Below are 27388 nucleotides of genomic sequence, written 5' to 3' on the forward strand. Positions count from 1 at the left end.
TCGTAATGGAAAACCAAAAAAAGCAAGTAGACCCGAGGCGAGTCGAGTAGATACCACGCAGTGGAAAACCGCCATTAGACAGTTAAAGAAGGAGTCCAACCGGCTCTGGTCGAGTGCAGATGTGAGTTGCGCATGCTCAGATATAAACGGTTTACAGCATACTGAAATTTGTGAAATCCATGAAATAATAAACTTTTCTCATTACCAACAATACAAAAATCACAATAAACAAAACGTTAGCTCAAAACTGTTTTTACATTACAGAAGTCTCTCCATAGAAAGTTAAAGAAAGTCTCTCATTAGCATCTCGTATGCTTCTTGTCGCAAAGTGACGCATGCGCGACTCATTTCAAACCTTAAATCCGTTGGCCCAACACGGACCCAACCCCTGCCCCAAACAAGGCTCCAGGATCGTCGACGGCACCCAGTGGTCTAAACTATATACTACAATGTAAGGACCGACAAAATCATTATTACATCCATGGATAAAATTCACCCTGGAATTACAAAATTATTGAGGCAGTATTGCTTATTGAAATCCATAAATATATTTTTTTATCTATTTAAAAATAAAATATACTGACAGTAAGTGACCTGAGACATACCTTGGTCTTATTGTATTGAAATCTCTTAAGCAACTGTAATTAAAAATATATGTTCATCTTAAATGATACAAGCACTCTATGTGTATTCTTATTAAATTAAGAATCAAGATTATTAATTAATTGTGTTTGCAAAAATCCACATATTGTTTTGTTTGTGTTGTCCATTGCCCGTTATCCAAGTGCAGACACTTCTCACTTACTCTACGTTTGCTAGCAAGATGAGTGTGTAAAACTCTAAAAAATAAACATATGTCTTTCTCTTTTTCACCTCTATCCAAGATTCACGACGTGATGCGCCTCCTTATATAATCAAAAAGGTACTATTAATTTGGCCATATATTGCTTTAAAAATGAGACGTAAATCATATCCAACAAACAAGGTTTCTTTGGAATAACATTACACCAGCAATGATCCTCAAACTAAAAATAACAATTATTATTGGTAGTGTAGAAAAGTCTACAATGTCAATATCTTGTTGCTAGAAACTAAACTGTGTCTGTGCAAAAAGAGCCAGTTTGGCTGCTCTTATTAGCTTGAACCACATTCATTTTAGTGGGAAGACACACACTACTTGGAATAGGTATCCAAGGTCAGGAAAACGAAAGTTTTCAAAGATGGAATTTTTTGAAGACATTTGTGGTCAGCTAGCACAATAACCATAGTGGTGTTTAGAGGGGAGATACTGAGCCAGTTGACCACAAACATATTGTAGAGTGTATCTGGGCCGGGCAGTGGAACTGGTGCACTGCAGAGTAAGACGACCTCAAATTTCTTCGGTGAAACATCAAACTATGAGCCAGAAGGCAGACTGTTAAACACAGCATTGTTTCCCAGTAGGACAGTGACCCGAAACATGCATCAAATCTGCTTTGGGAGACTAAAACCTAATGATTCCTTTACAGTGGATATTGTTGAACCATCGTATCACTTGCTACTGTGTCCTCTTCAATCAAAATGTCGACGGATTCTGTCTGAAGAAGGCATAACTCCCTCCAGTGCACATGAAGGGATACGACTGAGAAAATAAACTAAATTACCCGTTACTTTAGATACAGCATCATCGGATCAAATATTATTCAGACACTGAATATGCAAAAAAAATTTAATACAGTGGAAACCGCTATGCATTTTTAAAATAAATTGACAATGTAAATGCATGGTTGTCCTTTAGGAATATGATTCATACACTGGTAGTGGCTTATGATGCCTCACAATGCAATTCAAGTCATTTAAAAAGACATGCAGTCTGCCTCAAACGAGCTACCATAGCTGCCGTTAGGTTCTGCTCAGAAAATGCTTCAGAGCTGTTCTCATTATTTTAGTGCAAATGCAAAATTCTGTGACATACACTGGGATGGATGCTAAGGCCATAACTTATAAAGTATACAAACAGTTTATATTAAGCATCACAAAACTCCATAACTGTTCCTAATTTGGACGATGCAACAGTTACATGATGAATATTCCACACAGGTGAAAACAGACAGGAACTTAAAAACAGAAAAAGTCTACACTTAAGACAATATTCTCACATTAAATTACATCTACGAGTGCATAGGAAAACACACAAAAACAAATGATGGAACTGGTACCCAAGAAACTAACTAATGAATACGGATGAACTATGGGAAGTGGCCTTTAAAAGAATGAAGCAGGAACAAAAAAAATAAAGACTTTAGGCACGTTTGTCTACTTACTGAATGCTGACTGGCAAAAGGCCCTGGACACATTCTATATGTGTGACATAAGCCTGTTATAATCATTGATTTGACATTATTATAACAGCTGCATGAACTAATTTAGTCAAACTGGATGTCTGTTAAGCTACACATCAGTATCAATAATTATCAATGATGAGTATCAACACAGCGTTGAGGACTACCATGAATGATGCTAAACTGTTGAATACTAATTAAATAAAAGCAATGAGCATTATGCTGATGTCTTGCAGTTTTAGATGAGTACACCTTGTCATGCACTGTTAAAAAGTTTAAAAAATCCAGTCTTTGGGTTGAAATAAAGTTTTTAGATTCCGAGCCTGTATTGTGCTTTCAATTTAACAAAATGTTTTGTATATGTTCACTGATTCATGCCTTGGATCCAAATCTTTCAGGGTCTTGATTGCCAATGTGCAGAGAGGCCGTTTGAGTGGAATAGACCTAGTCAGGCTCAGGGTGGCAGGACAGGGAGATAGATTACAAATACTGACTAAAATATTACCTCCCACACAGGTGCGGAACATATGTGTTCACGTTTGGCGGCCAACTGGTCCCCAGCTACAGCCTTACGATGAGGTACCAGTGCTACTTTTGGAGGACATGAGGCAACGGAAAAAGTCTTTATCAGCACTAATTCTTTGAGGACGGCTTGGTGTGTCAGGGCCCAGAGGCAGCCAAAATGTAGGCCACAGCACAGATTCTGGGGGTGGGGGTGTATTGTGGAGCACATTATTTTCAGTCCATCTGTCTCTATATACACACACCCCCCTCCCAAACCCTGGCCTCCTTTCCCCAGGTCAATCTAAAGGATTACTGCCTAGCACTAGTCTAGGTCTAATCTGCCTTTAGATGGTCTGAGCAGCTCTCTCTGTCTTCCTCCTGAAGGCTGGCCTGCAGCCTAACACAGATGCTGGTGTCACCACTACACAGAGCCTGAAGGAAGAGGTCTGTGTGTTCTTTTAGGCGGTCTAGGTCAGTCTGAGTGCGCCGGTTCTGCCTGAGGAGCTCCTTGGTGCGGAGTGCGATGTGCAGCAGGCCAGATTTGCTAAGGATGTTGTAAGTGTTGCAGAAGCGCTTCCGCTTTGTATCGGGATCACTGTCACCGTGGTTACATTCTCCCGATGAGCTGTTCTCCTGGGTGACGGTCAGTGCAGGAGAGCCAGTGGTGTGAATAACAGACAGAGAGGTGGAAAACTCTGGCTGGCTGACAGCTGATGAAAGCCTCTCCCTGGCAGGACTGCTGCTGGCACTGGTTTCTGTGGTGGGGAGCGAGAGTCGGCTCTGGAGCAGAGGAGACGTGGTGCTGGGGGAAGCAGGACGACTGGGAGTGGTTGAACCAGAGTTACTAGCACCACCACACAGCTTTCTCTTCTGCTTCTCTCGCTGACAGCGTTCACGGTGGTTGGAGGTCAAACTGCTACCCCTCTTTGACCCCAAAGAAGAGGAGGAGTACGAAGAAGAAGAGGAGCAAGAAGAAGAAGAAGAAGAGGTGCTGGAGGAAGAAGATGAGGAGGCAGTTCCTCTCCCTGAGGAACTGGAGCGGTCTCCGGGATGTGGAGCAATCTTGGGGTAGGATTTCAGGATTGGAAGATACTTCTTAGGACTTCTGTGTCTAGAGGAGGTCTCTTTGGAGGCAGGGGAAGCTTGACGAGAGACCACAGGCTGAAGGAAGACCACCTGAGGTTGCTGGACCACTTCCACCGTGGGACTTAACCCCCAGGTCTTTAGAGCAGGAGGATTATCTGTAGGCTACAAAAACACAAAATTAGAAGCGTTATAAAGGCAGTTATTAGTCTATGCAATGATAAATACAATCACCGATTTCCACATACAGTAGCAGAGATTCCTGCTAAAACCGATGATTTTTTGAGGCCAACAAACCCATAAACTTTGTGTGCACATTTGGTAGTTGTACTTTAGAAAGAACTGTCAATGTTTATAAGAATTCTAATCCTTTCCAACAATCAGTGGTTCTCAAATAACTAATCCTCCTTTCAGGGACTGACATGACGCTGGTCTACAATCATGAGACAGTAGTCACATAAACCTAAGAGACTTTAGTCAGCAGTGGAGTCTTCTACACTTTATTGTAACCAAAACCATTCAATTAAATTATGCGGGTTCAAGTCCCAGTACGGACCAAAGTACAGAGTGTGGATTGGTAGTGTGGATTGGAGATATGCCAGTTCACTGTGCTCACTGACTGTCAGACTGGATAATAAAATAAAGTTCTGTGGCGTTCATAGTTTGTGTTTGTTCATGTTTCTGAGTGGAAGCAGGTAATTCATCTACACAGAACGTTATATAGCTATGGTTTTTCTGTGTTGCCTTAGTGTACCTGCTTGAGGAGGACGTTGTTCATGATGATCATGGGAGAAAGACTCGAGTAGGACCCTCCCACCACAGCCAGCTGGGAGGATTGGGAACCCGATCCAGAAGCCTGCGCTCCCTGCTTTACAACATGACAGGGTGAATCCTCAGAGTCGGTGTTGTCCATTGTGCTCGTATGCTCCGAGCTTGCATCTATGGACCAGGGAGACGGGACACTGGGATTCAATTAAGTGATACTTCATAATCTAAGCACATAAAAGTGTGGCAAGAGCAAGGTCAAACCTGAGAATCCGGAGTCTCTCTCTGAATCCGCCTGGGTGACGCCAGACTTCATGATACGTGGTCTGTTTGCTGCCCTTGAGTGACTCTCAGCCTTCCTTTTGGTGCTCATCTCCACTCCCGCTGTCCTCGGCTCGACAAGCTCTCACAGCAACTACACCAGCAATGACAAAATATGTAGTTGTGTACTTATGTATGTAAATAAATACAAAGGTTCTGCATTAAAGCTGCAGTGAGTAGTAAGCAAGACCTCTTCCTGCAGCTCTTCCCTCCCCTCTTTGTCAGGGGATATCTTTGGCCCAACAGCCAATAGGACTGCTCTTTCTCTAAAATTACCGTTGATTAAAAACCTTAAAGATAAAAGTACTATGTGATCTAATACATATTCTACAAGAAACTTAAGAAAGGAGTGTTATTGATTGCCATTTCAGTTTCTTAAATGAATAGACAGAGAAGATATGAAGCAATGTGAGCGGCAGCCAAAGGGTGGTGCATTATGTCGTTATGTAATTTAAAACTTACTCGCGACTAAAATTGTGAGTGTGCCCTATTTCTGATACAGTGGCGGCAGAAATCTTGCCATGGCGGGCCACCACTACAAAAATCAACATTGAGGAAACACTGTAAGGCTTTGGTTGTATTTATTTTTAAAGTGACTGACTATGTGTAACTTTTTAATGTTTCTGAAGATCTGTCATTTTTGTTTGATGATCCTAAGGGTCTTGTAACAACAGACGAGACTAACAGTGAAAAGAAAGCTATTTTATATAGTTTTTAGTAAGGCCTCTGGCATCACCCGCCGCTAGCATTCCATTGACTGCCATTCATTTTTTGACAGCGGATAACTTTAGAACCATTTGAAAATGTTGTCCATGGTTGATTTCTAAAGTAACACGACAATGTTTACAAGGCTCCATGACCCTGTATCTCACGTTATGGCTCCATAGCAGATGATTTTTTTTGTAAAAATAGGTTATTGATTGTGTCATTCCCACGCAACTCTCTTTTGCATAGTCGACAAATAACCATATTATCAGGAGAAGCATGCAGACAGTTTCGACTTACATTAGATGTTTAGGTTTATTTTCAAATAACTCGTTAACTAGCTCGTTAGTTAGCAGTAATTAGCCTGTGCCTATGTTAATGTTAACTAGCACGTTAGTTAGCAGTAATTAGCCTGTGCCTATGTTAATGTTAACTAGCACGTTAGTTAGTAGTAATTAGCCTGTGCCTATGTTAACTAACATATACCTACGCTCTCTGTCTCTGCTGATTGGGTATGATTGAGATTTCTCTTGCACAGCTACCAGAAGACCTACAACTTTCAGACAGGTTGCACACGTCACATCTACGTATCAAGTTCAGTTGGAGTTTGCGCAGTAACACTCAGCCATCACCGGAAAAGTGCTTCTAACAGACTTCACTGGTCTCCGTCCAAAACAAGGGATCTGTTGGTCCATTTCTGTCAATTCTCTGACCACACTACATCAGAAAGGATCTAGATAACGCTAAGGAAAGGAGGAGAAGTCTATTTTTTTCTTTAATTACAATATGCTTAAAGATTGTTATATTTTTTGGCCTTAAAACGTTTTTTTTGCCTAACGACTCCAAAAATAAGTGCCTTCCACAAACATGTATAGTACCTTACCCAAGTTCCCCTAATTTGTACTATCAACGCAACTAGCTAGCAAAATAAAGACACCAGTCATAAGGTCAGCTGTCATACTCAAACTACTGTAACGTAAGAGTACGTAGCCAATAGTATTGAGTTAACGTTAGCTAAAACAAAAAAAGTAAAGTTACTAACGTTAGAGACACCTTGTCATTTTGGGGCTAATATAACGTTAACTATAGTCTAACGTTACCACAAATACATGACATTGAAAGGTAGCTAGCTAATTGGAGTAACGTTATAACTTTTAGATATTTGACGGCCCGACTGAACGAGGCTAACTTAACGGTTAGCGTTACATGCGAAAGCTAACGTTACAGCGTTAACCGGTCACGTTTACGTTAAGTACAAACAATAGACAATTAATATACAGTCTATGGTACAAACCCCACAACATGTTTATGAAACACAAAAGAATATGCATAGCTAACCTAGCTCCTTTGCTCTTGGCGCTGTTCCACCGAGGCTGCCTTTAAAGCTGAGGGATTCTATCTTGCAGGCTCGAGGTGTCTGCGACTTCTTTCCTCACTGTGGTCGCTGCTGATGCTGCTGCTCACTCCCAGCTAACTCCCAGCTAACGCTGCGTTAACTTAGAACTCGTTGTTCCACGTTACAATACACGAGACACACTTCCACGCCCCTGTCCGTCGGTCACATGCGGAGCACGGTGGCAGACTCCGTTGACATTAACCGTTACAGCGTCAAAATGAAAAGTAGCCTACCGACGGCCCGTGGGTAAATAGGCTTATACTCGGAGACCGACAATTGTTCCTGTCCGGCAAAAAATATAAGGGACAGACAGTATATTAGTTTAGTTTTACTCTGCCGTGTTTGGTCGTTAAGGGCGTGGCCTTGTCTGAAGTACCGGACAACACGTCACGGTCACATTCTTTGGGTTGCTACGTCCGCCCACCTAGCAGACTTCCAGGCCTCTGATTGGCCGACACAGACAGCAGTAGGGAAACGTGACCGCTGTTAAGAACACCGTGTTCGCTGTGTGCACGTAGGTGTACAGTAGCCTACTACAATGTCGGCATCTCAAATGTGATTTCGGTGCATCCAGTGACGTGAGGTCTGGAGCGTAATGTACTGCTGTATTACATAATAGCCTGGTTGTCTGACAGCTTACCTATGCTAACCGAGCAGGTCTTCTCTGGGCATGTAAAAAGTAGCCTAAACAAAATGCTGTTACTGCCCCTCACCCACATGTTTTAACATGCATTCATGCTGCTCTTTACTACATTAACCCTCATGTTGTCTTTGGTCAAACGAACCCGTTTTCCTATATCAATGTTCTTTTAAATTACCCAAAATAACATGATTGATTTCACACAACGCTCTTTGCCAAGTACAAATCTCTACTTTCATTCATTTTGGGGCGTCTTATTCAATTTTATAACATTTAATATTATAAAAATTGAAGTGTTTTTGAAATAGTATTGAGTAAAAGTTGACATATTGCAGTCTGTGATTATCCATCAACATCCATTCCTTTAAATTCAGTCTAAATAATTCCTAATTTCTGCTTTTCTAACCAAAACATTAGGTATAGTTTCCTATAAATGAGGTTTATTGACCATAAATTCCAAAAATAACCGTAAAACTAAAGTTAATAAGTTAGTGTTTCGCGTCAAAAGTGTTGAAAAAAGGGACAAAAACTTAAGAAAAAGTTAAAAACATCGATAAAAAGCGTTAACAAAAGTGTTGATTTTCCATTTTGACGGGAAGAGAACACAAGGGTTAACTTTGCAGCGTGTTTCCATGCTTGCAATGACAAAAGAATTGCATGAATAATAAGGTTACAAGGTTTCTAATTAAAGTGTGTATCCATGCCTATAGAAAGACATGAAAGAAATGCTACTAAACAGTAAAAGCAGCACAATAGGCCTTTTATTAACTGCAAGAGAATGTTACATAAGGTCGATAGTAGTAGAAAAACTGAAAACATTAGGCTACATTATCTGGTGGCACTCATTTGAAATCTATAAAGTCAACTATACCTAGACAGGGTGCTGTCTGTGATGTCACATCCTTTAATGATTGCTGACTTTTTGTCAGTAGCGAGCCTGATCCTCCTCTTATGTGCAAAAAAACAATTTAGGAAGCTTTGTTAAATTCAACTGCACCTCATCATCTCATGTCTCTGAAAGGCTGTGAATGCAACACAAATCAGTAGTTATGTGCTTTGTGACCAATCAGAGAAAGACCTCTCGGTGTCCTAATTTAACATGTTACATTTTCTATGGATTACAAATGCATCACGGAGGCCCCTTGTAGTTGAACTGCCTTTTATTTAATAAACTCATGAACACATAATGTCCTGTAATCAGTAAATAACACTTTATAGAAAGTCACATACATGATGTCTTTTTTCAGTTTCACATAGGCTACACGTCTTTATAAGTTTTATTACAGGAGTCACTCTATTAATTTAAAATGAACATGAAGTTATGGAGAAGGTTTCTGGACATATTAATCTAAATATTAACCAGTGAACACTTGAGGGTGGATGAAGACCTTAAATCATTCTCTGGCCACTGATAAGATTACAGCTATCCACCCATTAGGAATCTGTTGGATCCTGTCTATATATACTGTATATATTGTATATATAAAAGAAAAATGAAACTGCCTCTAACTGCTGTTTTTAACAGCCCATAATCAAAGGAGTTTGCAGATATGGTCTTCTGCTTTGATAATTAATCAAAAAAGAAAAAAATGTCATGGACAAGGTAATATAGCTGATGATGCACTGGATGAGGAAAGATGTATTGACAGAAGATTAGTATTATTATCATTATCAGAGTTGATCAATTCACAGATGAGCTGTTATTTGCCACTCCAAAGTCACTCCTCCGGATTAAAACTATGGATAACATCGTGAATCAGTGAAGATTTATCTTGTTTTGAGAGGACTGGCACCTGAAAATACAAAGAAATTAACAATTAAAGACATTCATATTGGTAGGTATGTCTATTAAACACATCTGTGCCCATCTTTTTAACCAACATTGTTTGACTTTCAGGGGGGGGGCAATCCATCTTACTTTCCACAGCCGTTTGCTGTCTTCTTGTGTTTCCTTCTCCGAGGTCTGTTCCTGATGAACTCACTGCTGCTGTGGAAGAAGAGTAAACTGCAGTGAATTCATTCAAATGTGACCCCTTTAAAAATGTCTGTATCTAAAATATGGGTTTCTTTTGAACCAAATTACCACAAAAAATAGATTTTACAACGCTCTTTGCAAAGCCAATTGATCCCTTTCATTCCTCTGACCTTAACTGTTAGTCAAAATAATTCATAATTTCTGCTTTTTTAACTCACATATTAGGTATAATTCTATATAAATGAGGGTTATTGACCATGAATTACAAAAAGTAGAAACTAGTGGTAGTAAGGTGGTGTTAGTGAAAAAAAAAAAAAAAAAAAAAGTCTAGAAAAGGGATGAACATTTTAATTTTTTGTCAGTTTTTGACCCAGTAGGACAACAAAGCCTGATCGATAAAACGTTCATCGACTTACCTTTTGTCGTTCAGAAGTTTCTGACGGGCTCTGCAACAGGAAGAAACAAACATAGCTACAAAATCTCAATTATTAACTGGTGTTGATTAGAAGGAGTTAGGCCAGTACCTGCATTCACAACTCTGATGCTCCACGAATGTGAGTTCCACATGGTGCATAGATACCATGGGATGAATCCTCATCACCTTAGAAACAAAAGAAATGCCACAAGGGCCACTTATTTAAGACAACCAGGTCTTCTTTATGTATTTCTGAGAAATCGTGTCTGATTAGAGATCTTGCTACACCTGCAGAGTGATGTTGCGTTCGAGGGTAGCCTGGCACTCCAGGTTCTCGTCCCCACAGCAACCAGAGCAGCGGGACAGTGGGACACAAGCGGGCATGTAGATGTACTCCACTTCTCCAGGGTACTCCTGCTCAACATCCACTAACTGCTCCATGGGGCGACACACGCTCTTTGCCCACACCTCCTGGAACGCCATTACTACAATTCAAGTTGAAATTTTAGAGTTCAAATCATTTCCCAGAGGTGGAAATGCCTATTCAGTGGAACAGCCCTTACCTCTTGAGTGACCTTTTTCTGGAGGATGTGAAATCTGCAAAATGCATGAAAAGAATGTTAGAGAACCAGGAAACTGACACATGAAGTGAGAAATGAGCATGATGTAGATGGTTTCAGTAGCAGTGGGTTCGTTGGACAGTTGCAGGTCACCCTCTTGTGGCAGAGAAAAATGACTGCACACACGATGATGCAGCACTGTTTTAGGAGCCTACCACTGTCTGTGAAAGCAACAAAAAGCCCTCTTTCTTTCTCAATCTGATGTAACACTAGAAGGTTTATTATCACAAGAAGCAAAAAAAGAATAACAGCGAAGAATAGTTGCAGCCTTCACTCAAGGGAGTTTTACACACAATAACCAGGGTTAAAACAAAGGCAGCAGTGAAAGGTATCATGACACAGCTTGAGTTTTTCCAAGTTCTCACAATGGCGATGTTCCTAATTTCTGAACGCCAAATTGAGCAGAAACACGAGTGCAAAGTTGATCTTGGCTCTCTTTTTCTTTTCAGTAACAACAATCCCTCTCTGACTCCTCGCCTCTCCTCTGTCCTGCTTCCCTCTCGCTCTGTGAGCCTCGATGGGAACGTTGTTTTCTAAATGTCACACGCAGGGAAGGCTTCGTAGCTGAGACAACAGCGGCTTTAACTGTGTTTGCTGGACGTGAGCTGTGCCAAAGAGTCTGTGTTGCTTCATCTAACAAGAGCACCAGATGCATTACAACATCATTAAACATGTAATTAGCATAAATCCTGCATAAACATTTTAAAGTGATTGAAGTTGCTCAATGTTGGACATGATGAGCTAATAAATAAAACTGTTGGTTTGTTAGAAGAAGAAAAAATGGAACACTGTGTGCTTCTTGTCTTTTCCCTTCTCTTATCATTATAACCTTCTAATTTTGTAACTTACATAACGCTTCCATGCAAATACATAGTGGTTAGTTTTGAATTGAAGAGATTTGGGGTGCCTGGGTAGCTCCTCTGGTAGAGCAGGCGCCCATTTATAGAGACTCAGTCCTCAACGCAGGGGCTCAGGGGTTGAGTCCGACCTGCAAGTCTTCCTCCTTTCGGTATGGCAAATGGTATCAGACCATCTCTAGACACAGTGAAAGTTATTTCCGGCCTTAACAATATTTGTAAGATTTTTAACTCATTATGAGTTGCTGTGTCTCTTCAAACATCCAGAATATACAGAAGCTAAAAAATGTAGAATGGAAATGTAAAGTCTTCAGACTTCAGACATAGAAGTCTTCGACAGGGTAGTAGCCCAGTCCGTAGACAGTTGGGTTAGAAATCAGAGTGTTGCTGGTTCAAATCCCCGCACGGACCAAAATATGGTGGTTGGGGTCTAGTCGCTGGAGAGGTGCCAGTTCACCTCCTGGGTATTGCCAAGATGCTCTTGAGCAAGGCACCCAAACCCCAACTGCTCAGGATGCTTTTCCATGGGCGGCCCCCCCCACTCTGACATCTCTCCATTGCAGCGCATGCATAACTACTGAGTGTGTGTGTAATTCAGACCTGTGTGTAATAATAATAGAGTGTAAATGGTACTTTCCCCTTGTGAGATTAATAAAGGATACATTAATCTTAATTACATTAGCTGACAGTTTTGTCCAAAGCGGTTTACAATTGCTAAATGTGTCACTGTATATTAATAAAATACAGTCTACAGGTTGCACACCTGTGGAGCAACTAGGGGCAACTTGCTGATGTATTGGGAATGGAACCCATGTCTCTCACACCCAAGGCACATATCATATCCTATGTGCACAGCTTTATGGTATAATCATCTTCCATAATAATATTATGAGAGCCACCTTTACAGATTTTAACTACACAACACCCACACAGACTGCAACAGATATCCAGTGTCCCTGCAGGCTGATCCTGAATGGATCTGTCTTGCCAGGGGGACAAGCAGGACCTGGAGCTGCAGGTTCTGGCTCATGTCAGGCAGCATGAGCTCTCAGAGACAGTCTGTCCACCTCTCTATCTCAACCTGGATCAGTAACATGCAGCAGCTGCATCTCAGGCAGTAATCTGTGCATATGACAGGAAACAATTCCAGAACCACTAAATGCAGATGTTATCTTCATGGGGGGGCACACAGCCAGTCAAAATACAGATAGTGTGGAAAAAGTCTGCACAAGTGTGGAACAGATGTGTCCTCTCACGGGGAAAAAAATGGGACTCCCGTTAGCTTCCCTGTTTCATGTGGGGTGCTAATGGGAGTCCCATGTGGACTCAAGGAGACCAGGCAGCCTTTACCTAAAATATACCACCTTTATGCTTGTTTTTTAACCCTTGTGTTGTCCTCCTGTGTCAAAAAAATGAACACTTGTTTTTTTTTTTTTTTTTACATTTGACCTTTTCAATGCATTACTATTTTTTTCCCACTACCACCATGGAATCCATGGTCAATAAAACTAATTTGTATAAATTATCCCTAATATTTGTGTTATTAAGCAGAAATTATGAAATATTTTGACTAATAGTTAAGATCAGAGGAACGTTGCAATTCAATGAAAGTGATTAATTGGATTTGCAAAGAGTGTTGCATGGAATCCATCCTTTATTGTGGTAATTTGGTTCAAAAGAAACTCATTATTCAGATATAGATATTTTTTAAAAAGGGTCAAATTTGACCCGAGGACAACAGGAGGGTTAAAAAATATTACGGGATAAGTTGAATTTCAAATTCCTTTTCACTTTGATTAATGATTAAAAAGAGTGGCCTCTAGCCCCCCAAATAAGAGCGTGCGCCCCATGCAGGCTGAGTCCTGCAGCGGCGCGGGTTCGAGTCCCACCTGCGGCCCTAGTGAATGGCACAACCGTCTCCAAAATGCACGAAAATTAGAAATCTGCAATTTCAGATTTTAACAAGAAAAGAAGCGCTGCTTTTAGCTAACATGGCAAAACTGCATGCTTTGAAATCGGTTGGATTACCTGCGCAGGTACCAGCTGCAGCAGAAGGACCGATAAGAGGGGCCAGATTCCGGTGAAACTTTGCATGGTGGCCACGACTCGTTACCTCCCCTCGTCTCCGGCGGGTCAGCAACAACTGAGACATTCAAACCAGCAGCGTCCTTCTTTGGATAGGCGCGCTGTCCCGGTGCGCGCGAGCTGGGATGGAGAGCGCGGGTCAAACCATTGGAAACATGGAAGCCTACAGCTGATTATCAAAAATGGAAAGGGAAGCAAAGATGAGTTGCACAGTCTCTCTCTCTATGACACTCCCTCTCTCTCTCACTCTTACACACACACACACACACACACGCACGCACACACACAGATTTATTCATGTCAAGGAATCAAGCATATTAGGTAATGCATATGAGGTAATAAGGGTAACACAGTAACTTTTCACTGCATTGCCACACAACAACAGTGTTAGCCTAACACTGAGTAAATCAAGCGCAGTTAACTGAGGGGATTGCAAACTCTGCTAATTAATATGCATATTATTATTGTTATTGTTAATGCTATTGTTATCACGTTTTAAGTTAAAAATGAAAAATTAGGCTTTCCTTGATGTGTTGAGAAAATGATCCTATGATATACTTATCCAATAAGATGATCCTATACTTCTTAAGCTCAAAACTAACATTTCCTTTGGCATGAATAAAGTATCTATCTATCTATCTATCTAATACATATTTGAAAAACAACAGGATTACCTGAAAACATGGCTGAGGTTCATGCGCTCACAGGACAGCAACATGAACCCAGAAATTAATAAAAAAAACATTGGTTGTAGGAGCGGTCAGAAAAACAAATACTTCAACAAATCTAAAACTGTATCACTGTATCATATGCATGAAAAAAACACTGTATACACAAGCTAAAACACACAAACACGGCTATTTTACATCCTGGCCTGATAATGATGACTGTCTGCCAAGGTCAGACTCCAGTCTGAGGAGCTCCCTGGATCTCAGTGCTAACCCTGGGTCTACTTCTGCATGTGGTTCCAAGCTAAAGGTCTCAGATTTACTCCCCGTCATGTTTATTTATGCACAGTCACGTGTTTGCTGCAGATACTGTAACATGTCTGCTGTCATCAGTTTATGTCTGCTACTAATGCCAGGGTACAAGCGGCCGAAGTGGGTTTCCTCAGGAAGGGGGTCTGGCGTCTCCCTTAGACATCGGGTGAGAAGCTCAGTCATTCGAGAGGAGCTCGGAGTAGAGCCGCTGCTCCTTCACGTCAAAAGGAGCCAGTTGAGGTGGTTTGGGCATCTGGTGAGGGTGCCTCTTGGGGTACTTCCTAGGGAGGTGTTCCAGGGACGTCCAGCTGGGAGGAGGCCTCGGGGAAGACCCAGGACTAGGTGGAGGGATTATTTTTCCAACCTGGCCTGGAAAAGCCTCGGGATCCCCCAGTTGGAGCTGGTTAAAGAGGCTCGGGAAAGGGAAGTTAGGGGTACCCTGCTGGAGCTGCTGCAAAAATTTGACCCCTAAAATATGGATTTTTATTGTAAACTGATATTTAAACCAATGTTTGTCAATTTGTGACGTTTTCAACACTACGTAACACTAACTTATTCACCTTAGTTTCACAGTTATTTTTGGAATCTATGGTCAATAAATGAGAAAATTATACCTAATGTTTGATTTACAAAAGCAGAAATTAGGAATTATTTCGACTAAAATTAAAGGAATGGATGTTGATGGATAATCACGGACTGGAAAATATCAACTTTTACTCAATACTATTTCAAAAACACTTCAATTTGTTTTTCATACGCTATAAAATTGACTAAGACGCCCCAAAATGACCCATCAAAATCACCCGAAAGAGTGTTGTGTGTAAAAAGAACATAGATATAGGAAAATGGGTCGAGTTGACCCGAGGACAACATGAGGGTTAATGGTGCAGTGATACTGCACAGAGCTGCCTCAACCTTTATTAGGACTAGGCTCAGGTGTGCGTTCACAGCCGGTGGGATTTACGGGATAACTGGGCTGCTGTGTATCATAAAACAGCCTCTGTGGAAGAGATTACCAAGATGGATGAAGCCTCTCCTCTCACAACATTCGCCTCCCACTCCATGCATTACTCCTGGTTCACAGCCAAACAAAAGACAAACAGCAGTTCAATGAGAGTGTGTTCACAAATCTATCAGAGTGATATCTTAATCCAGTGCAGAATACAGACATAATAATCATTTAAAATCCTTCAAGATGTCATCTGTAAAAACCCACCACGAACACTGAGGCAACATCCTGAGCATGTGAACTGCTTTTCTGGTCTTGCAGTGAACAGTTCGCCAACGCTCCTTGAAGGCGGTGCTCGCCCACTCACTGCAGGGGGTTTCCCCTTCCTGCTCAGACTCCCAGTCTGTTCGCCAGAGGTCAGACGGACAGCTGTTGCTTCCTGTCTCTGGGAACCACACTGATGCTCCAGTCCCAGTCTCCATCCAGGGAGGATGGGGTTCCCAGCGGCACCAGGTGGGACTTTAGAGCTCTGTACCTCCACATATGGGCAAGGCTGAGGTGGTCTTTATCTAGATGGTTGAGAAAAACAACACTGGCCTGCATCCACAGGTAGGAGGTCTGCACTTCTTCTGCTTCAAAGCCTGTGATATCAACTATCATGTGAGCAACAAAGTACTTATTTTCTTTCCCATAATCCCTCTGGAGTTGTAAGAGGTTGAGTGTTGATATGTCTGTTTATTTACCCTACATCACATGGAAACAGATGAAGCACAGATTTGAGCTGGAAGTCATCATTATTCACCTACAAGTCACAAAAACATGTGCACTGAGACAATGATTCCAACAAGCATATTAAAGTGCTCATATTCGGCTCATTTTCAGGTTCATAATTGTATTTTGAGGTTTTACCAGAATAGGTTTACATGGTTTCAATTTCTTTGCCACTCAAATAATTGTTGTCTATTTTTTCTCTCCAAACTCTTATCTGATTTCCCACAATTTGTTTTTACCAGTTTTGGGCTGCAGGTGCATTGTGGGTAATCAGACTGGTTCCCAAGCCCACAGTGACCAGACAGACCCTCCCCGTGTGATGAATGTGACCCAGAAGGCCAAACCCATCCAACTCCATTCTGGGACGCGCGCGCGCACACACACACACACACACACACACACACACACACACACACACACACACACACACACACACACACACACACACACACACACACACACACACACACACACACACACACTTGACACACACTTGACACACACACAGACACACACACAGACACACACACATTACCAGTGTTTGGTGTTTCTTGATAAGTTTAGCGGTTAAAGTTCAGTAGATGAGGAAAATGTATTCCCTTTAAGGGTTATATTTAAAAGTGCAATAAATGGGACTTCTGATCAAATTTATTTACAGAAAGTTAAAAACTGACAACTTGTTTTAAAGCCAACTTAAACTTAGTGCAACAAGATTTGAATGTCTGCATAATTACAAAGACGATTGGGCAGATTAAACGTGGCTGGGTTGTATTCCGGTGGCTAACGTAGATCCAGTTAATGTCTTCCTGCTACATACTGGCCTAACTATGTGTAGTTCACTCCATGGGTTAACTTGCTCTGCATTGATTTATCAGGTAAAGCTCACATGGATAAATTGACACTGCATTCTTTTGGTTTGGAAGTGATATATTTGCATTTCAGTGTTGTTACTGGATTTAGAGCCAGAATGATCGCTGGCAACCATACCAGGGTTTCCTCCTACATTTTTGGGAAGAAGTTCAGAGATGATATCAGGCCTGATACAACATGACATTTCCCTGTGATACTGTGCAAATGTATAGCTCAGAGATTTAAGTAGGGGAACAAATAGAAAACATCATGGGCAGCGAGCTGTGTTGCACAAATGAGTCTTCTTGATTTCTATTTTCTGCAATGGGAATGCTATTCAAAGTTTAGGATGGTGTCTATAAGCTGTCTTTACACAAAAAGCACTCTAATTGGTGATTCCTTTATAAAATATTTGAGTTGCTCCTTTTTCATTTTGACCCCCCTGTCGCCCTTGGGTCAAATTTGACCTTTTAAAAAATGCCTATATCTGAAATATGGGTTTCTTTTTAACCAAATTACCACAAAAAGTAGATTGGATTCTTTACAACACTCTTTGCAAATCTAATTGTTCACTTTCATTCCTGACTAAACTCATCTGTACGTTCCTCTGATCTTAACTATTAGTCAAAAATAATTCATGATTTCTGTTTTTTTTTAACTCAAATGTTAGGTATAATTCTATATAAATGAGTGTTATTGACCATGAATTCCAAAAAGTGCTGTAAAAAATAGTAAGGTGGTGTTAGTGAAATCTAAAAAAAAGTCTGAAAAAGGGACGAAAATGTCAAATGCTTGTCCCTTTTTGACCCGGGGTGACAACACAAGGGTTAAATGTTAAAGCCACAAGCCATTCTAGAAAAAAAAGGACAGGAAAAAGTCTGATTGAATTCTAAATATTTACTTGTTGTATTGGTTGGATATAAAAATTACCTTGCGAGATGGCATTGTTTGGAAGATGGTTTTACACACACAACTACGTCACACACACACACACACACAGGTGATTTCAGTAATCTAGCTTGACTAGACACTGCTCATATTGGATGTGTTCGGATCTAATCCACTTGTCCCTGACCGTCCTGTTGCATGTGCACCACTTCTGAAGGGTGGGAGGACTTATTATCTCCTAGGATACCTCCACCCCATTTTAACATGAAATAACTGAGAACACCTTTGGGTGTGTGCAGGTCCTTTAATGAGTTCAACAACCACTTTACACTATGAGATTCAAACAATAAATAAGTTTAACTTTCTTTCTTTTTGGAAAGACTTCCATGGGACATTACCGTCAAAAACACAGTCAGTTGTCCACAAATCCCACTAGAAAACATTTATATTTTCTGCATTTTTGCTGGACAAATGATTACTAAAGCACAATTTGGTAATCATTGGAAACATGTCTGCTGAACACAATGTGTTTTTCAGTCTTAATGCCAACAAAATGCAGAAGTAGGTGACGTACAGGTTCCGTCTTCGCCAATGAGACGTAAAATAAAACCGAAGACACGGCTGCGTGTAGCACAGGACCTATTTGAAATTCTAACACTTGTAGAATATCAACGTAAACGGCTAAAATCCCCAAATCTGTTCTTACTGGGGAGGTCAGACACCAGCTCATCAAACAATCTCTTCATTCAAAAACGTGCGTGTGACTACTAGACATTAAAAACATCTAGAGCGGTTTGATGCAGTTAACACATTAACAAGACTTGAGTTGAGATGTTACGTTTAAGATTACTGAACTGTTTTATCACGTGGAGGAAAGGAGAGTACGTTACAGATCACTCTACTTCTCTGTGGAGAAGGCTCTCTTCATGAGGGGGGGAGGCGTCTTCCCTGCTTCGTAGAGCGACTCGGGAGGAGGGGAGCTCAAGCAGCACCAGTCTGGGATGCGGCCTGTCTGGTTGTAGTAATCTCGTGACACTGACCTGCTGCCCAGGATATCCTGCAGCGCCCCAAAGATAGCACCTGTTGAGGACAGAGGACAGTATGAATACAGGGTGATAAGAGCTTTCCAAATGATACATAAATACTTATTTTTCAAAATTCTTCTTGCCTAAAAAAACTGGGAAAAGACATGTTTTTTGCAGTATACTGCCTTCTGGGAAAGCCTTCAGTTCAGCAGATATTCAAGTAAAAAACTCCTTATCTGACCTCCGAGCCAGGCGGTGCAGTTGGGCTTGGCAGGCGGAGCGTGTAAACGTAAGCTCTTGCTGGCCAGCACGCTGCTGTACTTGGGTTTCTCCACAAGGAGGCGTAGCTCGGCCAGCAGGCGGTGCAGGAAACCCGGCAGCATGGCCGTGCCGCCGATCACCACCAGGTTCTCTGAGAGCACCTTACGTGTGTCAATGGGGCACTGCAGGGAAACACAAGCCCACAAATTAGACCCTTCACATGGTTTTATCAGCTCGCTTCACCCTGACAGACTTAGACTTACAGTTTTAGCAAGAATACAGTACAGAAGACAATATAAAGATAACAACGATAACAGTAATAATTGACATTTAGCATAAATTATCAGTCAAAGTGTCCGTGTTGAGTCACATGTTCAAGCTGTTAGGTATTTATGTGAGTCCGGGTGTGTATGTACTGTCCTCTTTGCCATATTTCCTCCCCCCCGAATGAGGAGTTGTACAGACTGATGGCATCAGGGACAAAGGAGTCCTGGAGTCTGTTGGTCCCACACTTTGGAAGGAGCAGCCTTCCCCTGAACGGGCCCCTCTGGGTGCTGATGACGGTGTGCAGGGGGTGCTGGCGTTGTCAATAAAATGACCGCCAGATTAGAGATACATTACATTAAAAACTTGCTTTTATGGTCATCTACTGTATGTCCACAGCCAGTGCAGTAGGAGGAAAACATGAGGCAGCAGGAAGCAGCAGTTCCTCCACTACAGGACGGCACTTTCTGTGCTGTGTCTGAAATTGTGATGGATGAAAGTAGCTGAAGCAGGCATTACTGCAGTGCCGTCTCTGGTGATATATCCATATATAATGAGTAGAGTAGTGCACAGCTTGGGGTTTAAATGTATTTCTGTAGCAGTTAAAGCCTGAGTGCTGTGTAGTGTCTGCTGCTGCTGCTGTACCCACTGAGATTAATGAGGCTGTCCGGGGCTGACTGGATCCCCACATGGACAACAGTGTTCCAGGGAATGGCCTCAGTTGAGTGTCGATATAGCAACCGCGCTGAGTCAAACTGTACACTCAACTCCACGGTGAACAAAACTGGGTTTCTGCATTCCATCTGCCAAAGACGCTGAATGTTCACAGCATGGTAGGCTAATATCCTCGACGTTCCACTTCTGGGATTACTCCGTCGCAGCCAGAAAATCTGCCAGATTTCACTCATTTAAGCCAGATATCCGTTGCTTGGGACTTCCTTTGTGTTTGCATTTTACACTCGGGTGGATTTCTGAGGACTATGGTCCTCAGATCTCTGCAGGGTAAATCCAGACAGCTAGCTAGACTATCTGTCCGATCTGAGGACTATGGTTACCTGGTCCTCAGATCTCTGGAAGGTAAATCCAGACAGCTAGCTAGACTATCTGTGCGATCTGAGGACTATGGCTACCTGGTCCTCAGATCTCCGCAGGGTAAATCCAGTCAACTAGCTAGACTATCTGTCCAATCTCAGTTTTCTGTTGCACAACTAAAACTACTATTAAACGCACATGTTTCACCACAACAAGTTCCTTCCGAGCCTATTTCGCCAATTCCACAGCTTTCTCCAATTGTGATGGGTTTAAAGACATGCCAATAAACCAGTGCATAATTTCCTCCCAATCCCCGAATGCTATGTGGAGTAGCCAGACCCTCCTCCAAAGCACGCTGGAGGAAAAAGTGAGTCTGACAGAAGGGTAATTAGGCCCAAATGGGTTCCAACGGATATCCACCACAAGAGAAGATTAATGAGGAAAAATCCAAATGTAATAATGTCGACACCAAGGCACAAAAGATGGTAAAGAGAACCATGCAAGATCATACCATCCTGCTGCCACATGCATGCTCTAACACAGGGGAAACCTTTAAATACATGGACGTAAGAAAAGCTCCTTTTACGTACATTGAAGAGGTGTCAATTTATTGTAATAACATCAATAATGAAATTAAGACCTTGGATTGTGTGGTATTTGTGTAAATGAAAGAAGATTTCATTGCAGACAGATTTATTAAACCCTGAGATTAAAAGGCATTAAGCTTCTTATGACGTTTTCACTACCATACTTTTAGTTTCCTGTCAAGTTTTGTTCCTGTCTTGACAAGAGAATATACATTTTTGTTACTTTTATACCACATCAAGTAGTGATTGCTCATAAACACAACAAGTTGCCCTCAAACTTGCCAAGACAGATGGAATGAATAACTTTTCTCTACCTTGACCAGAGCATCAAGTATCAGGGTGGCGACACTCTTCTCTTCATTGTCCTGTTCAAACAGGATCTCCATCACAGAGTCCCTGGAGAAAAAAAGGAGAGAAAATGTAATAAGTGACTTTGGGGGGGAAACAAGTCTAATGTATTGTCCCACAGTTAGACGGTACAGCATGAGACAAACCCAGAGTCTAAGCTGCTCATTTTACAGAAGGACCTTCTACCGTGACAAAGGGAAACATGACTGCAATTAAGAATACAAACACCCATGGAAATACCTCCAGTTAAAAAAAGCCAAAACAGAAAGCATCATTTGATGAGCTACCTGATTGATCCTTTGACGTGCAAGATCTTCTCCCCATCCAGAGGGTAGTCAACATCTGGAGGCGGGGCTGGACGCTGCAAACACATTCACAAGACGGGAGAATTGGAAATAAACCCACAGTAATGCAATATTCAATGTAAACATGTGGTTACATATAAAAACCAGTAGACAACCAACATGGCACTTACTTCAGCTGCACCATCCAGGTTAAATTTGGCTTCCTGGATCTGAAGGCCTCTGTGCAGGTCACTGACAAAGCATGTTCTGACTGCAGGAGACAGGAGACAAGACTAATGAGCAGACGTCCAAACTAAAAGACACATTTATAACTAAGGATTAACATTTACACCAATGTCCTTAAAGCACCCATATTCTGCTTATTTTCAGGTTCATAATTGTATTTCGAGGTTGTACCAGAAAAGGTTTACATGGTTTAATTTTCAAAAAACACCATATTTTTGTTGTACTACACATTGCGCAGTTATGACACAATCATTAGCCTAGTTTTATAAAAACAGCTGCTGCGGAGCCATAACGTGAGCTACAAGGTAATGGAGCCTTTTACACATTGTCCTGTTTCTTTAGAAATAAACAACGGACAAATTTAGTCTTTAAATGCTTCAGATGTAAAGTAATTCCCTGTCAAAGTGGAGCCGAAATTAATGGAAGTCAATGCGATGCTAACAGCAGGTGATGGCTTTGTAGCATTAAAATGGCGCCATGGGAGCTCCGCTTAGAGACGAGAGGCTTACCCCTGATGCACACTAGCTAAGTAAGGACAACATCAGCTAGCTACTGTTTTTAAAACTTTGGTCAGTCCAAGGCAGGATTTACTTAATTGACATGGACTATTTTGCAGCACAAACCAAATAAATGAGATATCTCTAGCATTATGAAACACACATCAGTTTTATAGCTAGGACAATACTCCAGTGGACGGATGGTAAGGAAGGAAGCAAGCAAACACAGTCTCAATAGAAGTTTGGATCTTTTGTGTTGTTTCTTTTGGGGAATGCTGCCTTTGGAAGGGAATAATTAAACTTTTTAAACTCCATCAAACCTACCCTTGATATCCTCCACAGTCTCCTCTGGGATAGTTCCTGAAAAACACACATAAACAAAGTGAAACTTAATTTTTTTTTTACTGATTGGCGTATTCCCAAATGATCCATTTCCCTTCCAAATTAGATGTGTGATGAGGCAGAAGCAGGAGTTTGGGGAATGTCAGAAGTGTCAAATAAACATAGGTAAAACGAACATAGAATCTGGCATTCTGGTATTTTGTCACTACTGTTAATTAACAAATCCTGTATGATTTAGATTTGTGGGCATTCATTTCTCTCTGTGAATCATGCACAGTGTAAAGGGTTGATTACAGAGATCTCAGCCCCTCTGTGCTTACTGCAGAAGTGCAGTTCATTTAACAGTCAAGCGGCTGGCTGGCTTAATTATTGATGTACTGTATATATAAGTGGAGCTTCTCTAACTCTGCTGCAGCTCTGGTTCTCACAGCTCAACACGATGCTTCAGGTTCCTCCATCAAGAAACAGTGTGGGGAGAAAACTCTAAAATAGACTGTATGCATATGTATAATTCAAAAATTGAGAATGGGCTTCACTCTAATGTCACTCAGAAACCAGCTCTGCTTATGAATAGTTAATGATGCAAAATAGGTAAAAGCCATTGTGTTTTTTTCTGCATTGTAAAACAAATCAGCAGTCCATGTCAGTTTATCCATTCAAAAAGACAAAACGTGGTTTTCCTGTAATTACCAATAGCAGCTGGTACACTCTGCCCAGTGGTGGTGTCGGTGTCCACAGTGCACTGTTCCACAAGAAGTCCATCTAATTCTCTTTAATAAATACAGAGAGATGCTATGTTAACGGTAGGGGAAAAGCACATCAGAAACTATAAAAGGTTCCATTTTACAGTCGCAAGATTTGCAATCAACATGGATCAGCTGTGTAAAAAAATAAGTGTTCTTTTCACAGACAAGTGTGCACAAAATATAACAACTTGCAAAGTCGCACACTCCTCTGGAATCTGTTAGAGCTACTTACTTATGAATGGCTTTCCCTCCCAAAGGCAAAGCCTCCCAAGCTGGAAGAATAGGAGTGCACTCATAAACCTGATTTTACAGTTAAGGCATTATCAGATACAGTTTATACACAATACAATAAACCTTCTTTTTGCATGTACATAATCAGAAATATCATAGAACAATGGAATAACACATCAGTAATCCATCAAAAGTAAGACAGTCGCCCTCTGCTTCCAGTTTTTGCACTGGACTGATCTAAATGTGTTCTGGACCACTCTCTCGAATGGACAACCGGAGATTAAACTCACACCCATCTTCTCTCCTGATTACCTTTACCTAACCAGTGAGATGTACCTTTAATGGTCAAAGACTCCAAGATGACAGGAAAAAGGATACAGGTAGCACCAGCGTTTCTGTGTGGCCACAGTCCATCACCAGCGCCGAGTTGATTCCCAAAGTCATGATGGCCATGAGGTGGCTTGGGGCAAACAACACAGAGGGCACCTGGAAAACACCATCAAAGAATAACACATAGAAAACAACACACAAACACGCGCACGCACTTACGCATGCACGCACGCACACACACACACACACACACACACACACACACACACACACACAGATCCCTTTTTCCTATATCATCATTCTTTTTAAATTACCCCAAAATAACATGAATGATTCCAGACAACGCTCTTTGCCAAGTACAAATCTCTTCTTCCATTAATTTTTGGGCGTGTTATTCCATTTTGTAGCATTTAAATAAAATAAAAAGAAGTTGTTTCCAAATAGTCTTGAGTAAAAGTTAATTATTAAAAAATGAGTATCCATCAACATCCATTCCTTTAATTTTTGTCTCAATAATTCCTAATTTCTGCTTTTCTAACTCAAACATTAGGTATAATATCCTACAAATTAGGTTTATTGACCGTAAATTCCAAAAATAACTGTAAAACTAAAATTAATAAGTTAGTGTTACGTAGTGTTGAAAACTTCAAAAAAAGGGACAAGCATTGAAAAATGCATCAAAAATGTTGGAAAAAAAGGGACAAAAACTTAAGAAAAAGCTTTAAAAATTGATAAAAAGCCTAAACAAAAGTGTTGATTTTTACGGTTTTGACGGTAAGATAACACAAGGGTTAAAAAGAAGATACTGCAGGACTTTCTTTACTGCAGTCACACTGAAGTCCCTATACTTTTCAAATTGATGTGGAAATCCCATTTTGGAGCATAAATGAAGTATATTTCCATAAGTACATCTGTGACACGCATGGTCAACGTCAACACTTTTTGCCTAACATTTGTGCAGCTATAAAACACCTCTCTGGTTGGTTTCCATACCTCAAACTGTTTAAAGAAAACCTTGGTGAGTGTCTCCCTGAAGTGAGACGGGCAGAGGATGGACTCGATGATGACCACCCTTCTGTCGCGGGGGTTCACTAGCAGGTGCCTGGTTGAGACAAATGGGAAGAAAAACTTTGATATGATGAGGCAGGACCACAGCCCGTGTAATTCATAAAGGAACTTTAACACTTAGAATGAATAACTAATGCAGCAGAGTCTCACCTGAAGTACAGTAAATGGATAAACTCTTTGAGGACGACATAGAGCTCTTCTGTATTGATGTTGTACTGAACCACTTTGATGGCCTGAAAGTCAGACACCACATTAACATACAATTTGCAGTTTCCAAACATCATACCAAATGACTACACTCAGCAAAACACAGCGATGTCTCACCTGCTGCTGTCCCGGTTTCCGGATCTCGCTCGGAATTATGAACCTGGGCCCCGTTTCCCCTGCAAAGCCGCATCTGTAACAAACAGAAACTACCAGCTGAGCTGCAAGAGGCCATGAAGAAAAAATGAAGACTTATACTTATAGTTTAATAATATAACTAGAAAGACTAAAACAATCAGTAACCTTTTTTAGGCTCGTACAGATTGCAGAACACAAGCAAAGCTGCATACAAAGACTTGGCTTAAAGGGCTATACAATCATTTTTTGAAATAGCAAAAGTCGTTTAAGTAAGTTGCATATAAATATAATAACAGTGCAGCTTTGTGTCAAATGTGTTTAGACAGTAACTGTAGACAAAGACATCTTTATAAAAAGACAACAGTCCTCATGATCGGCATGTGACTTGCCTCAGGGCAGTCTCTCATCTTTATTACATAATCAATTTGCCTAAAATTACAGCAACATGGATTATGTATTACTGAAGCCATACGAAATTGTACTATGGCATTTTTGGTAAATCTCCAGTAATAAGCTTATTGTAAATACCCTAAATGCTGGGATGTGTCAAATATAATGGTGGGTGAAGTAACTTTTACTATCAGAAGCTATCAGATTAGCTTTACAAAACTATAGAGCAAGGTCACTATAACAACAGTCACCATGGGTTAGTAATTAGTTAGAAGCTTGTCTGGACTGATGAAGCAGAACTTATGTGTTGTTCAGTTGGTCAGTTAGCTACATCTAATGTAATCCAATTTCCACCAATAAAATAAAAAGCTTCTTTATACCTGCATGTCTAGCTAGCTAAACTCTTTTCACAAAGTTTAGCTACAGCATGAAATGGACTCAATTGTCAGAAGTTGACCCAAATGCAAAAATGTAATGTTGAAAAACTATAATTGGCAATGGAGCGGACTATAAGAGGCTATTGGCGTCCAGTACAGTTGTCTGTCTTTACTTATTGGATTTTATCTTAGCTTTAATTTGGCATTAGCTAACACACAAGCTAAGTACAGACATGTCTAACGTCAGTTAGTTTGCTAGCTAGCTAGGTAGATCTGACTGTCCGCTTTCTAGCTAATTTTCTACTGGTGTACAATTGTGCATATGTACATGTGTGCTTTTATAGACCTAGCTAAAGTGCCAAGACACGGGAAGTTAACGTACAGTTAGTTCAGTAAATAAATATACATTAGCTTATTTTGCTAACCGAAGGGCTAGCTAGCTATGTTAACAAGACGTGCCAACGGCTGGTGACGTTACTCACTTTGTGTACGCTGCTCCTAAGTCTATAACGATCGCAGTCTTCTCTCCCCCGCTTCCCAACCCATCAAATAAGGGCATTTTATTATTTGAATGAAGAATGTCAGCTCTTAGCTTTGACAGAAGCAAATTTTCATCGCATTGATCAAAGAGATGGACAAAAAACTGTTGTCTTCCGGTTGGGTTGGGTAGGGGCGTCAGAAACGCGATGACGTCACGCCGATTGCCTGATCAAAACATGCTCAAAATGATGAAAGCTTTGTTTTCACCAAATACTCAGATGAAGCAATCAAATGCAGACTTTTTAAATACAAAAAGTGAACATTAATAAACTTTAAAAATAGAATAAATTAAATTACAGACAAGTTAAAAGTACACATGTCCTGTATGGTTTCCATCCATTTTGCAGATGTTGT

At 41.0% G+C, this 27388-nt stretch overlaps 3 protein-coding genes across 5 annotated transcripts; all 3 read right to left on the reverse strand.

Moving 5' to 3' along the window:
• Nucleotides 1–2803: 2803 nt before the first annotated feature.
• On the reverse strand, nucleotides 2804–7473 carry cipcb (CLOCK-interacting pacemaker b). 2 transcript variants are annotated; one of them, XM_034899932.1, is made up of 5 exons: nucleotides 7038–7473; nucleotides 4938–5088; nucleotides 4663–4847; nucleotides 3102–4073; nucleotides 2804–3050 (listed from the first exon to the last, which is right to left on the reverse strand). In XM_034899932.1, the coding sequence occupies exons 2-4, from the start codon at nucleotides 5044–5046 to the stop codon at nucleotides 3159–3161; spliced, it is 1209 nt and encodes a 402-aa protein (XP_034755823.1). In that variant the 5' UTR covers nucleotides 5047–5088; nucleotides 7038–7473; the 3' UTR covers nucleotides 2804–3050; nucleotides 3102–3158. The 2 variants fall into 2 exon arrangements, with proteins under 2 accessions (XP_034755823.1, XP_034755822.1); XM_034899931.1 differs by having other exon boundaries at nucleotides 7046–7453.
• A 1404-nt stretch (nucleotides 7474–8877) lies between these two features.
• On the reverse strand, nucleotides 8878–13870 carry pgfa (placental growth factor a). 2 transcript variants are annotated; one of them, XM_034899956.1, is made up of 7 exons: nucleotides 13631–13870; nucleotides 10689–10722; nucleotides 10414–10610; nucleotides 10235–10311; nucleotides 10127–10156; nucleotides 9654–9719; nucleotides 8878–9528 (listed from the first exon to the last, which is right to left on the reverse strand). In XM_034899956.1, exons 1-7 carry the CDS (start codon nucleotides 13694–13696, stop codon nucleotides 9492–9494), a joined length of 507 nt encoding a protein of 168 aa, XP_034755847.1. In that variant the 5' UTR covers nucleotides 13697–13870; the 3' UTR covers nucleotides 8878–9491. The 2 variants fall into 2 exon arrangements, with proteins under 2 accessions (XP_034755847.1, XP_034755846.1); XM_034899955.1 differs by having other exon boundaries at nucleotides 9654–9722.
• A 4545-nt stretch (nucleotides 13871–18415) lies between these two features.
• actr10 (actin related protein 10) lies at nucleotides 18416–27190 on the reverse strand. Its single transcript, XM_034899927.1, has 13 exons — nucleotides 26977–27190; nucleotides 25710–25782; nucleotides 25536–25618; nucleotides 25311–25419; nucleotides 24366–24473; nucleotides 23989–24056; nucleotides 23701–23780; nucleotides 22993–23028; nucleotides 22117–22196; nucleotides 21929–22002; nucleotides 21608–21689; nucleotides 19391–19592; nucleotides 18416–19204 (listed from the first exon to the last, which is right to left on the reverse strand). Exons 1-13 carry the CDS (start codon nucleotides 27051–27053, stop codon nucleotides 19023–19025), a joined length of 1254 nt encoding a protein of 417 aa, XP_034755818.1. The 5' UTR covers nucleotides 27054–27190; the 3' UTR covers nucleotides 18416–19022.
• Between the last annotated feature and the right edge of the window lie 198 nt (nucleotides 27191–27388).

Source organism: Etheostoma cragini, chromosome 18, assembly GCF_013103735.1.
Source record: "Etheostoma cragini isolate CJK2018 chromosome 18, CSU_Ecrag_1.0, whole genome shotgun sequence".
Lineage (NCBI taxonomy): Eukaryota > Metazoa > Chordata > Actinopteri > Perciformes > Percidae > Etheostoma > Etheostoma cragini.